The 13,698-nt window shown below is 34.0% G+C and overlaps 2 protein-coding genes across 3 annotated transcripts in view; both read left to right on the plus strand.

Moving 5' to 3' along the window:
• LOC140062654 (kinase suppressor of Ras 2-like) overlaps positions 1-7,491 on the plus strand; it is a 31,134-nt gene extending 23,643 nt beyond the window's left edge. The window contains exons 4-12 of one of the 2 annotated variants that reach the window (XM_072108960.1): positions 148-726; positions 1,634-1,709; positions 2,014-2,115; positions 2,877-3,035; positions 3,207-3,306; positions 3,791-3,915; positions 4,217-4,481; positions 4,630-4,710; positions 4,904-7,490. In XM_072108960.1, coding sequence (XP_071965061.1) covers positions 148-726; positions 1,634-1,709; positions 2,014-2,115; positions 2,877-3,035; positions 3,207-3,306; positions 3,791-3,915; positions 4,217-4,481; positions 4,630-4,710; positions 4,904-4,984 — 1,568 coding nt within the window. In that variant the 3' untranslated portion in view covers positions 4,985-7,490. Of the gene's footprint in view, positions 1-147; positions 727-1,633; positions 1,710-2,013; positions 2,116-2,876; positions 3,036-3,206; positions 3,307-3,790; positions 3,916-4,216; positions 4,482-4,629; positions 4,711-4,903 lie in introns of both variants that reach the window. The other variant, XM_072108961.1, reaches the window with a different exon arrangement.
• Positions 7,492-8,294: 803 nt separating this feature from the next.
• LOC140062498 (probable U3 small nucleolar RNA-associated protein 11) lies at positions 8,295-13,679 on the plus strand. The gene is made up of 8 exons (XM_072108744.1): positions 8,295-8,508; positions 8,721-8,782; positions 9,853-9,955; positions 10,877-10,990; positions 12,155-12,245; positions 12,578-12,708; positions 12,861-12,971; positions 13,092-13,679. Exons 1-8 carry the CDS (start codon positions 8,449-8,451, stop codon positions 13,173-13,175), a joined length of 756 nt encoding a protein of 251 aa, XP_071964845.1. The 5' UTR covers positions 8,295-8,448; the 3' UTR covers positions 13,176-13,679.
• Positions 13,680-13,698: the final 19 nt, after the last annotated feature.

Genomic DNA, 13,698 nt, shown 5'->3' on the forward strand with positions numbered 1-13,698 from the left:
AAGAACAAGCGTAGCTTTGGCATCGCCGCCGAATTCACGAAGGCAATAAAATACTCAAATAAAAATTAAGAATAGTAATCTCAGAAAAATATAACTTTTAATTATTGTGGTGGGTTGGATTTGATTTTGTACTCCCTTTTTTTTCAGATTTAAGAGGTCGACGAACGCATAATGGTCATCGGTCAGAAAAACATGATCATGTACATTCGCCATGTGCGTGTGCACAAAGGTCTAGACCACTTTTACATCGCCAGCACTCAATCTCAACTCCTGATGAGGCTCTGATGTCTCCAGTATCACCTGCTGTAGCTGCAACCCCATGTTCTTGTATATCACCATGCATCACCACATCAACGCCAATTCGCGGCACTGAAGCCACAGCGTTCAATTTCAACATGGTACATTCAACTCCATCATCACCAAATGGCACGCAGTCTTCTCAAACGTCATCCAGTTCATGTGGATACTACTCACTAGGTTCAGAATACAACATCTCCACAGTCGATTCAACCACCGGCACTACGTCCTGTACTTGTGGATGTCAAAAAATTACCAACAGGTTGTCGCAATCTGACAAGAGGACACGATGGTGTGGAGGAAAAGCACGAACTATTGATGTTACATCCAGTACAAATAAGACCCAGGTAGACGCGGACGAAATGAGAACATCTCTCATCTCAACATGGCCTAGAGATTTTTTCAGCCATCATCAGAATCAATCAAATGGTGAGTCAATGATTCTACGTTAATCTTTCAAGTTATTCTTTAACTTTTAAACTATACAAAGTTCAACCTATGTCGTCCGATTTATAATTAGTAAAACAACGTATATACGATTAAATCTCATATAAGTGTTTGTTCCACTTAGTAGCGGAACGTTAGGGCTAATTATCGAACAATTAGCTTAATGAGGTGGGTAAACAAAAAGAGTGCCGTTCTTAAAACTGAAAACAGACTTTCTACATGATTTTGTTTTAATTGGGGGTAAAAAGAAAACCGGGGACGATGTAATCCCACCTGCCACTATCAAATCACACCTGTGTTGTTGTTTACCTTATGATTAGACAGGTGTTCAGGTGGGTTGTTCTGCGCAGGTCTACCGGAATTTGGTTACGAACCGTTCTAATGTTCTGTTTGTGTGGGTTCGCCCAATTTGGTAGTAACAATAGATTTTAAAGGGACAATGCAAAGGGAAAGAAGGAGATTGAACAACAATGCAACTTATGCAATTAGCGTGTTACGTAGCACGCTAAGACTTGCTGTCCCATACATAAAAGTATATATGTTACAATATACCAATAGGCATCTTATCAGCAAATTTACTATGCTGATTATTTTTTTTTACAAATACTGTATACCCCTTCGAATGTTGTTGAATATGTTTAAATCTACTTGAAATCATCCATAATTGTTGAAATCACCCATAATGTTGAATGTTTATTTATATTCTAAACACTATAATGAGTACAATATTAGCTATACCAAATATTTTATTTGTAAGCTAAAAATATTTTAATTACCTACATTTCTTCTATGTATTTTCTGTACGATGTTTACACATTTTCACTTAATTGATTTTGGTGTTCTTCTATTTTTTTGGCTATTGACTAATAACATTATTTTATATACACAGAAGATGTACCAAATTCAATTGAAGACGCACAACGAATATGCGACTGGATGAAAATCGAAACCACAACAAATTCCAGGTATATAACACTAGAAAATAATTAGAAATAATTTTAACTCGACGATGTTGTGCAAATATTATGATTTAATATTTATCTAAGTTTATAATTGCTGTCATTATACAATGATAGCTTAAACTACTTATTATAGGTCTGTCGTTTACAACCAGCACGATTGAACGTATGATTGAACGTATGTTTACTTGAATAACCTTCGCTGCTTGTGCGGGGGTGGACTTCAGTTCTATATGCCCCGTGTTTATAAGTAATGTATTTCTGTGTTTACCATATGGTTATTATAAAGGTGTTTTAATGTTTATTTCAGTGAAAGATCAGTACGTGAAGCTGTCAAAGAATGGTCCATACCATTTGAAAACTTGAAATTCAGAAAACGTATTCGCCATGGTGCTTATTCAAATGAATACAGGTATATATTATTTTATTCAAATTATTATTCAAATTAGGGAGTTGCGTAACACATTATGAACAACTTAAATTATGCTCTTGCAATAACACCATATAATAGAAACAGTGGTCTTTCTGTATTGTCATAATTGGGCAGGTACGTCGAAACAAAATTACGAAACTTGGTTAATAATGTAGTTGAATTGTTTTGTAAGAAATCGTCTTCAGTGGAATTGGAACTTAAGACGTCGATCCTTTAATTTATACCTACATTATTTTCAATTTGTTTTTTGTATTTCATTTTCATTCCGTTTTCTGCAAACTTCAAACAATACAAACGTCAGAAAGCAATTTTGTATATATTTGGTTATATAAGTTACATCGTGTGAACATGACATTTGATTCACGATGATTTATTAATGTAATAAAACGCATCTGGTAGTTTATGGTATTTAATTTAATTCAATGTATACGTTTATTAAGTACATCTGTAAAGTCGTGCATTAATACGGTACACTACCGTAACATTGATCTTTCCGAATACAATGAATCCACATTGTTAGAACAGGCAAAGTAAATGTAAAAAAAAGTATATAGCCTTGTTTACACTGTCAAACTTTATGTGACAAAATATGTGATGTGCATTATAAGGACGTGATGATGTCATATCAATACCATATTTGGGCATATCACTACCACATTTGGGCACATCACACTTTACTTTACATCAACATTGTAGATAATGATTATTGTAACTATTCAAAATTGTTATCATTATTTTAGGGGTCAATGGCACGGTGACGTCATCATCCACACGCGTGAGGTTCAGACGGAGGAGGATTTCTTAGAAGAGATATCGATGTTAAGTAAGATACGCCATGAGAACATCGCCCTATTTATGGGGGCTTGCATCGACGCACCTAATTTTTGCGTGGTCACAAGGTACGTGATTTCCTTTTTATTATTCTAAAACACATCACAACAACAAGCATGTGACATGCGCGTTCCAAATCTGATAATAGATATCTGCGCATCTTACTTCATACATAATGGATGGGAAAATTCCACCGTAGAAAATTGAAAATGTATTATTTCGATTGTTTTTTTTTTCAGCATTCGTGGAGTTTCTTTATATGATAGAATACATAGAGCTTCAAGGGATAACAGACTATCACTCAACAGTCGAGTGCATATCGCTCGCCAAATTGCACAGGTAAGGTCCACGTAGTATAGTGTAGTGCAGTGCGTATACACGTAGTGTACGGTACATAGTGTTTACATTAAGCATATCGCTCGTCGTCAAAGCGTAACGTTCATTTAAAGCAATTCAACAACAAATATACAATACGTTCGTGGTGTGGAGGCTCATCTTTATGTCACCTAAATATCTTATTTAAGCTTGGTTCCCACTAGAACGTAACGCAAGGACGTAAACGCAACGCAAGCGTTTTAACCAATAACAAGCGAAGTTATAGACAGTTAGCAATCACAAGCGAATAAGTCATCGCTTGTGATTGGTCAATTCACTTGCGTTGCGTTACGTCCTTGTGTTGCGTCGCTAGTGGCAACCACGCTTTACCACCATTAAAGTAGGCCTACCTAAACGATGACAAATTGTCACGTACATATACTGTACGGTTATAGCTGCTGTAGTTCAACTTCGGGAACTAGCTAATAATGTTTTTTCTTTCTTTTAGGGTATGGGGTATTTACATGCAAAAGGTATTGTCGTCGGATGTCTCAACTCCAAAAATATTTATTTAGAATCAAAAGTGAAGGTTTGCATGACAGGACAGGAAACTGTAGATTCTCCGTGTAAAAGGTGGGTTCAGAAGTCAAGTAATTATAAATAATATCAAAAAATTCGGTAATAAATTGAGCAACTTAGGAACATATTGAGGGCGTGCTATTTAATACTTCGTCCCATATTAAAAATACAGATGACTCTAGATTTTTTTTTCAATTATTAAAATAAGCCTTTTTGAGGGCATAGATTTATCGATTTTTACTGTACTGTATTTTATCTAATTAATCCATTGTTTCTTAAAATTGTCTCCTTTTATGTACTTGGCGTAGGCTACTAGTTTAGCAACTAATAAAATATGTTTTTTTATTTTCAATAGTGATACGCATGCATGTATACCAAGAGGCCACATTACTTATCTTGCTCCAGAATTATTACGCCGAGCTAAAGTAACACCACCGACTTTAACCATTGACACTACGGTAACGCAACAGTGTGATATCTACGCGTTTGGAACGGTATTATACGAACTATTGACGCAAAACTGGCCGTTTAGACACTCTTCAATAGCAAGCATCATTTACCAAGTTTCTTTAGGCTCAAGACAATCAGTTTCTCATATAAAGTGTTCAACGTCTTTAAAGGTAAGCCTAATTCTGTTTCGAATTGACCACTTTATTACAAAAAACTATAGTACTAGGCCTATGGAAGCAACTAAACGAGAATGATATTAGGATATTTTAACGTGAGTTTATATTATATATAACTTTAATTTCCATTTCTTTAATTTAGGACATAATTACAGAATGCTGGGCTCACAATTATATGGAAAGGCCAATGTTTTCAAGTATTATGAAAGATCTTCAAGATAGTGTAAGTTATTTATTTTTTATATTTATATTTACCTAAAAGTTCACATATTGCAGAAGCGTTAACAATGTTAAAATTAATTAATAATAATCTTCCATTTTACTTAATATGAGTGCAAAGTTCTGATTAAAATTTCTGTTAATGCACATGCGCACGTATTTAAATTATAATTATTGTTTTTACGTTTTGTTTGTAGGCCGCTCTTGTTAATATGAACCGAAGCCGTTCAGAGCCAGAGAACTTGAACAAGCTAGGGGTTCCCGGACGACTTTGGTAAACGGATATTAGCCTAAACGTATATCCACCCACCAGATGATTTGAGACATTACTCCTCGACTTATATATCATTAAGATGTTCTACTAACATTACACGGGGGATCAGTGAATGTATAATGCTGAGTTGATGGACATTTAAGAATTATCGCCTTCTCAATTAGAAAATCAACGTTTTATTACCCTGTCGACGACATGAAGAATGATATATTGGAAAGTGCCTTACTGATGATGATAAACTGCTAAAAACAAGCTGTTCAACTGCTAATTTGAACTCACGAATGCATTGACGTTCGATATTTTTAATGAAGACATTTTTTCTAGAATGCTACACTTTTTTATAATGTTTTTACAAATTTTGATTGCCTTTCTACTGAATAAATAGGAAATTGCGTTTTTACCAGAAAATGTTGAGGCAAACATACAACTTATTGTACGTCATCACATTGCGTCAGAACTGATTGGATTCGTTCTCTCCTGAGAGTTGAATATATGTCATCGAATCTAAAAATATGTCTAGTTAAGATTTTGTTACACACAACAACGCAGTATTACAAGAGTATTCATTTCTTTTTATAGATTTCCAAACTCTCGATTATCTGTTTTGTTAATAGTGTATTTTACAAAATGTCCCGTCCTTGGTGTCAAGTTGGAGACGTATTTTTAAGCATAAGTTTTATTAATTCATTTTCATTACACAAATATTGTTATTGAACGCCAAATACAGTAGAGGAAGGGATTTTAATCATTTGTATTATGGGACAACTTCAATCTAAATGTATAAATGATACCATTAGAGAATGTTATGTTCCCTTTTAGCTCATCAGCAGTATTTGGAAATTCTATTTTGACCGTCATCTCTGACAAATAGGCCTCTGTATCGTCAACTTATAACAATTATTCATTTATATATTTCTTTTATGGCAATTATTGGGTTATGACACTGCCTCATACTATTTTATCATGTTGTGTTCTTGCAAAATCAGCTTAACTTCGTTTTTAAGTCATTAATTTTGCTTAAGTCGATTTTCATAAGCAAACATTTAAAGTTTTTTTAAATTTTAAATGACGAAATCTATTCTATGGGATAAAACAAACTGGTTTGATAAATAAACCTCCGTTTTCACTTAAGCACTACTTAACTTAAGTAAAACCGTCGTTTAGTTACTCACCGGCAATTGTTACAATCTTATCGTGCTTCCGTTGCACGTGACTTTGTAGTAGTTTATAAAACGACGATAATGTTGTCAATTTACATTATTTGAAAATAAAAACTATTTATATACGTTCTTTAAATCTCGTTTTACTTTGACATAACTATTTTTAGTTTTCAACAATGTATTATAACAATTTAACAGCAGTTAAGTTGAAGAATTTTGTACTATTTATATTTTTACCACTGTGAATATAATTTGTTACTGTTTTATTGGACGCTCTCCGTCAAACCCGTCACCACACATATTCAACACTAGATGTACGCACGCGTAAAAATACTGTATTTGGTACTCGTGCGTCCACCTTCTGTCTTCTGTTTATTCATGATGGTTTATATTTTCTTTCAACAAAATACCTTATGAATCTGAATAAACCGTTAAACATTCGACTACTATGAATAGAATGTTTTACCTGGTCCTATTAGGTCCACAACAATTAGTAAGTGTTTGTCATGCAGCCTACGTCCAGTTGCGTATCCGCAATTAAGTGTCATAGGCCTACTTGATATATAAGGGAAATATCTCACATAGTGTGTGATTGATGAATACTGTCACTAAAAAGTAGGCCTACATAACACCACAGCAGATGGGCATCTGAATTATATGGAAAAGGGTAATTATTGTAGGCCTACTCTCAGATCGCATTTGTAATTTGTAAATAATTTGGTATAGAAAATGTGCATCTTGTACTTATGATAGAATGTAGGCCTACAATTGTTACTGACGAATACTTTATAGTTGTATTAAACAGTTTTTAAGCTCTGTGTCTACACTATTAAACTAGTTTTACCAAAATAGTATGATGTGCCTAAATATGGTAGTGATATATATATATATATATATATTATATAAATGTTCGGTTCAATGTAACCGTCTAGAAAGTGCTCAATACGGTAACAAGCCTGTAGAGACCAAACTGTAGTTTTTACTTCTTTTCCAGACTTAACGTATATATATTATATATATATAAATCCAAAGGCAAATTACTGAAATATATAGGGGCACATCACTTTTTTTTGTCACATAAAGTTTGATAGCGTAGACAGAGCTTTAAAATGTAAAATAATTGTCATGTAACCGAGTCCATCTTCAATGTTCCTGTTTCCATATAATCTTTTAAGGTACACATGATGCATGGACGTAGACATTTAGTGCCAAAAATATCCTCTTTTTTTAATGCGTCTCTCCTGCACTGTAACTTATAAGCCTTGGTATTTCTGATAACATGATGAACCTTCTTTAGGTTGTAAAAACCTAGTACCTCTTGATTTTAAAATAATTTATTGAATAAATACAAATTGGTATTTTTAATTGTTGAGTGTATAATTGTGTTTATTTTGTCACATAATTAAATTAAAACAGTATTGTGTAGTTGTTTATAAACAACTTTGTGGATCATAATTTAAGGAGTATGATATTCAAAGGCGAATGGGACCACTGGCATTTGTATGATCAACTTTTACAACATAGTTTGTACGTATTTGTACAATATCATGCCGTCGTACACCGGTCTACTGAATAACCTGTACTCACAACAAGATCACACTCTATTTCATATCAGCAGCAGGTAAACTCTGAAATGTATTTGGTGAAAAAAAATGCAAATCTCTTGTTCAAACAAATGTAGCCTATCAACAGAATAATTGTTTTTAATGTTGTTAAATCCCTTTTAAAAAATTACATTATTGTATATCAGTTATTTGTAAAAAATACCACGAATATTTGTATTAACTTTAAATATGAATTATTTTTTACCTTGAATTTACCTTGAATTTACCTTGAACTTCGGACATTGAGAACTAGCTCATTTGTCCCTCCATCGTCATAACTGCAAACTCTTCATTAACGTACGGGCGAAACTACATGACTGGGTAAAGAGTTCCAATCATCTACCACTCTTACCGAATATGCACTCTTTCTAACGTTTAATTTTATCTTGGGGTTAGAGACTTTGAAACTGTGTCCTCTAGTTTGTTTATAATTAGATTTTTCTCATGATACCTTTATTACCGACACCGTCCATGTTACGAATTGTTTTTTTCACTGTTGGCGTTCCATGTGAACCGAAGGGAAGCAGCTTTTGTAACACTTGGCGTTCCATATGAACCCAGGAGGAAGAGAGCTTTTTTTTCCCACATGTTGTGTGTGTCATGTCAACAATTAGCTGGCGCGCCTATACATATTTAAAATAATAAAAATATCATCGTGTTGGTGATTGCGGAGTAGATAAAACATATCTAAATAATTTAGAGAGATGTCTTCATACAAAAAGATTGCAAAGGCGGCTCAGAAAAGTCACAAAGAAAGAGGACAGGTATGTTTAGATTATTCTAGCGTAGCTAGCTAGGCTCGTGGGAGTTCAGACAGGCTGCTTGTTGTTTGATTGACTGTGTTGTGTGGCATATGGAGTCGTTTCGACCTCGGTTGTTTTATGGAAACAACGTGGTGTATATATCCCCATACAAAGTGTATATACAATAATATATGCGAATGCTTAACTCTCTTAATATGTTTTGCTTATTTCAGCTTGCCAACCGACGTCATCTTGGTCTTTTAGAGAAAAAGAAAGACTACAAATTAAGAGCAAAGTACGTACTGACTAAATCAATGGAAAATTTCTTTTTTCGCCGTGGCTAAAGATACGGTACCGTATTCTAACTTCTGTTTACTAAAGGTACGGTAAAATTGCATTACGTCATAATCAGCCAATGGGGTGCTGGTACGTGTGTGACGTCATCGTATAAGGACTTGGGGATTTTTTGTTCATATCGCGTCTGTTGTAGAGAATTCCTATCGGCGGCGCCAGGCTGCGTGGATGTGTGTGCCCTGCAGATGAGGGTTTTATTTTGATTCCAAATGGCCTATTTAGGCCTCTATTTTTTAAAAACTTTGTTTACAATGGTGACCATAAACAACAAGCAAATTCGGACAATAAAGGGGCCCTTAAATACTATGATTTAGACAGCAGTGTAGCCCCAGGGCTGACGAGTCACAGAAATCAGCGCACACATATGCAGCTAGCTGGCCATGCAGCCTGGCATCCGCTTTCCCTACACAAACAAACTCATATAATGAGGTTATACCATAGTACGTAGTAAGTAGGCCTGGGCCTCTTTTAAAACGGTTTTCTGTATTTTAGAATTAAAATCAACATGGCTTTTCAATAATAATAACAGACGTAGGCTACATTTAGTTTTTGTCACACACGACGGCGATAATAGCGATAAATAAAGCATAAAGAAAATGCGGTTGATCACTACACTGTTTTCGCGATATGAAAAAAAATCCACAAAGTCCTTATACGATGACGTCACACAAGTACCAGCACCCCATTGGCTGGTTATGACGTAATGCAATTTTACCGTATCTTTAGTAAACAGAAGTTAGAATACGGTACCGTATCTTTAGCCACAGCGTTCTTTTTTTGTGATCTAGGCCTAGCCTACCCTATATATTATTATTATGGAAACATAATTTATGAAGTATACTCTTTTTTTATTTATTTATGTGTAAATACTCTTAATTTATTTGTGTCTTAATTGATTGATCCATGAAATGGGAAAGGTAGAAGACAAGATATGGTAACTGATTGAATAAAGTTGTTATTGAACGAATACAGTAAATATATTAATTTAAGCGTGTTCGAATTCTTTTACAGAGACTATCACAGTAAGCAAGATGAGTTGAAACGACTACGTCAGAAAGCTTTCAACAAAAATCCAGATGAGTTCTACTTTAAGATGATTAATTCGAAAATGGAGGTATCAAATCAAATGAAAAATTATTTCAAATAAAATAAAATTATGCTAAAATTAGTAATTATATTAAGATAAATAAATCTAGGAAAAAACACTTGAAGTAACATTACTTGGAAATTCCTATTAATAAACTTGTTTTGGTCAAGCCATAAACATTTATAATAATAATCTTACATTGCTTGGCCAACAGCAATTACTGTAGTTAAGAGACCGTTTAACATGAACTTGCTTAGAACCATAACAAAAAGTCTTAGTAGATATAGCTCTATATCTATTAGCCTTATAAGTTATCCCCTTAATAGATATAGCTCTATTACCTATTAAGGTACCTACTAATAAGTAGATTTTAGGCAGATTTTAGATAGGTCCTAATAGGTTTTACCTCAGTAGCATAATTCAAAATCCCCACTAATAGTATTAGATAGATTTTTGATTATTTTTGATCTGTGAGTAACACAGTTGTATACATTTATCTATTGTCTACTTATAATAGCTATACCATGGGCTACCAGCAACCTATTAATAGACATAAACAAACTGATAATAGCCAGTAACTGTTAATAAACAATCTATTTTATACAATAGATAGATATGGACTACCAGATAGCTATTAGAAATCTATGAGTATCATATCTATCAACTGTCTACTTATAATAGCTATACTAAGGCTACCAATAACCTATCAATAGACTGTTAACAAATAATTAATAGCCAGTAACTATTAATCAACTATCTATTTTAAATAGCTGGGAAGTAGTCATTCCATCGTTGACTCGTTGAGTTAAAATCCTTAGTAGGAGATAAAAAGGTCTACTTAAAAACTATTAGGGCTACTAAAAATAGAGCTATTTCTACTTATGACTACTTAAATCTACTAATTTTTGTTGCTATGGGAATGTACAGTATGCTTAATTATTCCAATAGGATGGTGTTCATCGGAAAAAAAAGAAGGAAAAAGTACAAACTGATACTCAGATTAGGATGATGGATACACAAGACATTCGTTATGTCAATTTGAAAAGAGGAATTGAGGCAAAGGTAGGCTATTGTTAACCAATTAAAAATTATACTTATACAGTACAGGGGGAAAAAACAGTACTTTCATGGGTTGGTGTTGTGTAAAAGACCTTCAAATTAGCTTTAGGCTAGATGGTAGCGTAGCCTTGCCAACATCTGCCTAGCAAAATTACACCATGAACTACCACCAGACATTCTGTGTCTGTCATATACCCCTTTCACATCAAAACCCTGGAGTGATCTTCGGAGACACTCCGGGGTTTATGACCATTCAAAACTCTGGAGATACCCCTTTCACACCAACCTAGCAACAACAGGGTTTATAAAAAAAATTTGTAAATGTTGCCCTCTGTTTTGTTTGTTTACATAGCGACGATCATTAGAATCATTTTAATTTAATAATTATTTTCAAAAGTCTCAGAAGTCATATAATGTTTTATTGATACTACTTATTATTTTTTAGACCCGCTATATATTTTTTACAAATATTTAAAGTATTTTGAAATAATACTAAAGCAATGAGTGATCGTGTGAGGATGACCTTTTGACCTAAAAACTCCGGAGTTTGATGGTACCTTTCACACCAAAACACCGGGGTGTCCCTGCAGTTTGGTCTCCGGAGAATGTTCAGCTGTTCAACCTTTTACCTTTCACATCAAAACACTGGGGCGTCAACTAAATGTCTCCAGAGTTTTGCTTTTGGTGTGAAAGGGGTAACAGTAGCTGTGACTCAAAGAAAAAAACCTGTTTATACAACACGCTAATTCAACCCGGTTCTCTGTTGGGGTGTTGTAAAAACACAACAGAAAGAGAAAGGGATTACATGTAATGACAAAACTACCTGGAAAGGCTACTTCGGGACCAGCCAAATCAGGTTGGTTGGTGAGCCTTTTTAAGTAGCCTCAGGGGACGAGTTGCACTTTATTATAGCAGCTTTTTGCTGACCTTCCTGTTCACAACATGGCAGTTAAAATTCATGTAGTACTAGTATAGCTATGTAACAGCTCAGTTTCATCTGTAAAAACCCGCATAATACTAAGAAGTGTGTAAAGTAAGAAGGGTGTTGTATAAACACAGCCTAACATTGCAAATGTTGCTTACATTAATACAATGACATCTGTTTCAAGGATTTTTTATTTCTAGACAACAAACCTTACATTTTATTCTGTATTCATTTAATTTCAGAAAATCGAAAGACTGAAATCTTCATTACATATGCTTGATGAAGCAAGACCAAAAAACAAACACACTTTTTTTGTTGACACAGCAGAGGAAGGTACAACTTATTCATTTATCTAAATTTTATTTGTATTTATATCCAGCAGTGTAAAATAGACTAATAACTGGATAGGAAATAGGAATAACCTTTTTTGAGACTTGGATAGTTCACTGTTTTTGGCCAGTGGAGGAGAGAAAAATGACATTGCTAGGATTTGAACCTAGTACTTTAGAGTTGTAAGCAAGCATGTTAACCAACAAAGTTCAGTACCATCATGTTATCTTTCACATGGACTTGAATGAGCGAATTCTTAATATCGTAAACAGTTGAATTAGGCATTTAGTTTATTAATTTTGTCTAAGCATTGTATGTAAATCCTTTTCTTTTAGCATCAAATTTTGATCCTGCCAAGCACCTCAATACACATCCAGCTCTTATTGGCAGGACCTACAATAGACCAACAATGGAAACGCTGAAGAATCAAAGATTAGGGCAACATTATGATGAAGATTTTGTAAAAGTAAAGTTTATTTTTTGATAATGTAGGGCGGTACATATGGTATCCCACAGAAACTGGAAACATTATTTTATAATATTTGAATTTAATACTTCTTTGCATGCAAATAAGCATGATATTAACTTCTTCATTTTGACATGTTCTCTGATATTTAGGAAATCGAACTAGAAAGACGAAAAAAGTACAAAGAATTATCAGCAAGGATAGAACGGGAAAAGGAACTGTTTGTAATAGCTCAAAAGATGCAAGCAAAACGAGATATGCATGTAAGTATTTTTGGGAAATAAATGTTTTTGGGAAATAAATGTTTTACATAAAAGGAAAACATAGCATTCTTGCTCTTTTTCTTTTCCCCAAAATGATTCACTATTTGATGTATTTATTAGGAAAAAAGACAGAAAGTAAAAGTGACTGATGAAACGGAAGATAAACCAGCAGTCTACAGGTGGTTTACTGAGAGGAAAAAATAACACATGTTATGACTGTGAATATCAATGGTAGGAGGAGAGCACTATTAATTGGAGCTTCACTTACACATTATATGAGTTGGTGTGTAAACCTGTAGCCAGGGGTTGAGCAGAATTCTAGAGACCAGTAACAGAAGTAATAAAGTGACTATTGACTTAGTCAAATGGTGGTAGAAATCGTGCCCAGGGCCGTAGCCAGCATAAGGAAGACGAGGTGCTCGCCTCGTCTGAAATTTTCAATTACATTAATAATAATTGTTTTTAAATCATCTTTGCCTCGTCTGTTCTTAACCTCTCGCTACGGGCTTGGTGCCTAGTTCATTTTACTGACCATTGTCTTTATTGAGTACAAGGGTTGGATAGAAATAATTAATTTAAATGTGAAGTTAAATGTGCCAATAGATATACTATGTGTGGATGCACTATTGTTTAGTTTTCATTAAATATTGACTGTTCAGTTATGGTCTGTGTCATGTGCAAGCTACATTTTTAAATAAATTAAATAATGGAACCTAGTAGATGTGTT

This window comes from Antedon mediterranea, chromosome 11 (genome assembly GCF_964355755.1).
Source record: "Antedon mediterranea chromosome 11, ecAntMedi1.1, whole genome shotgun sequence".
Taxonomy (NCBI): domain Eukaryota; kingdom Metazoa; phylum Echinodermata; class Crinoidea; order Comatulida; family Antedonidae; genus Antedon; species Antedon mediterranea.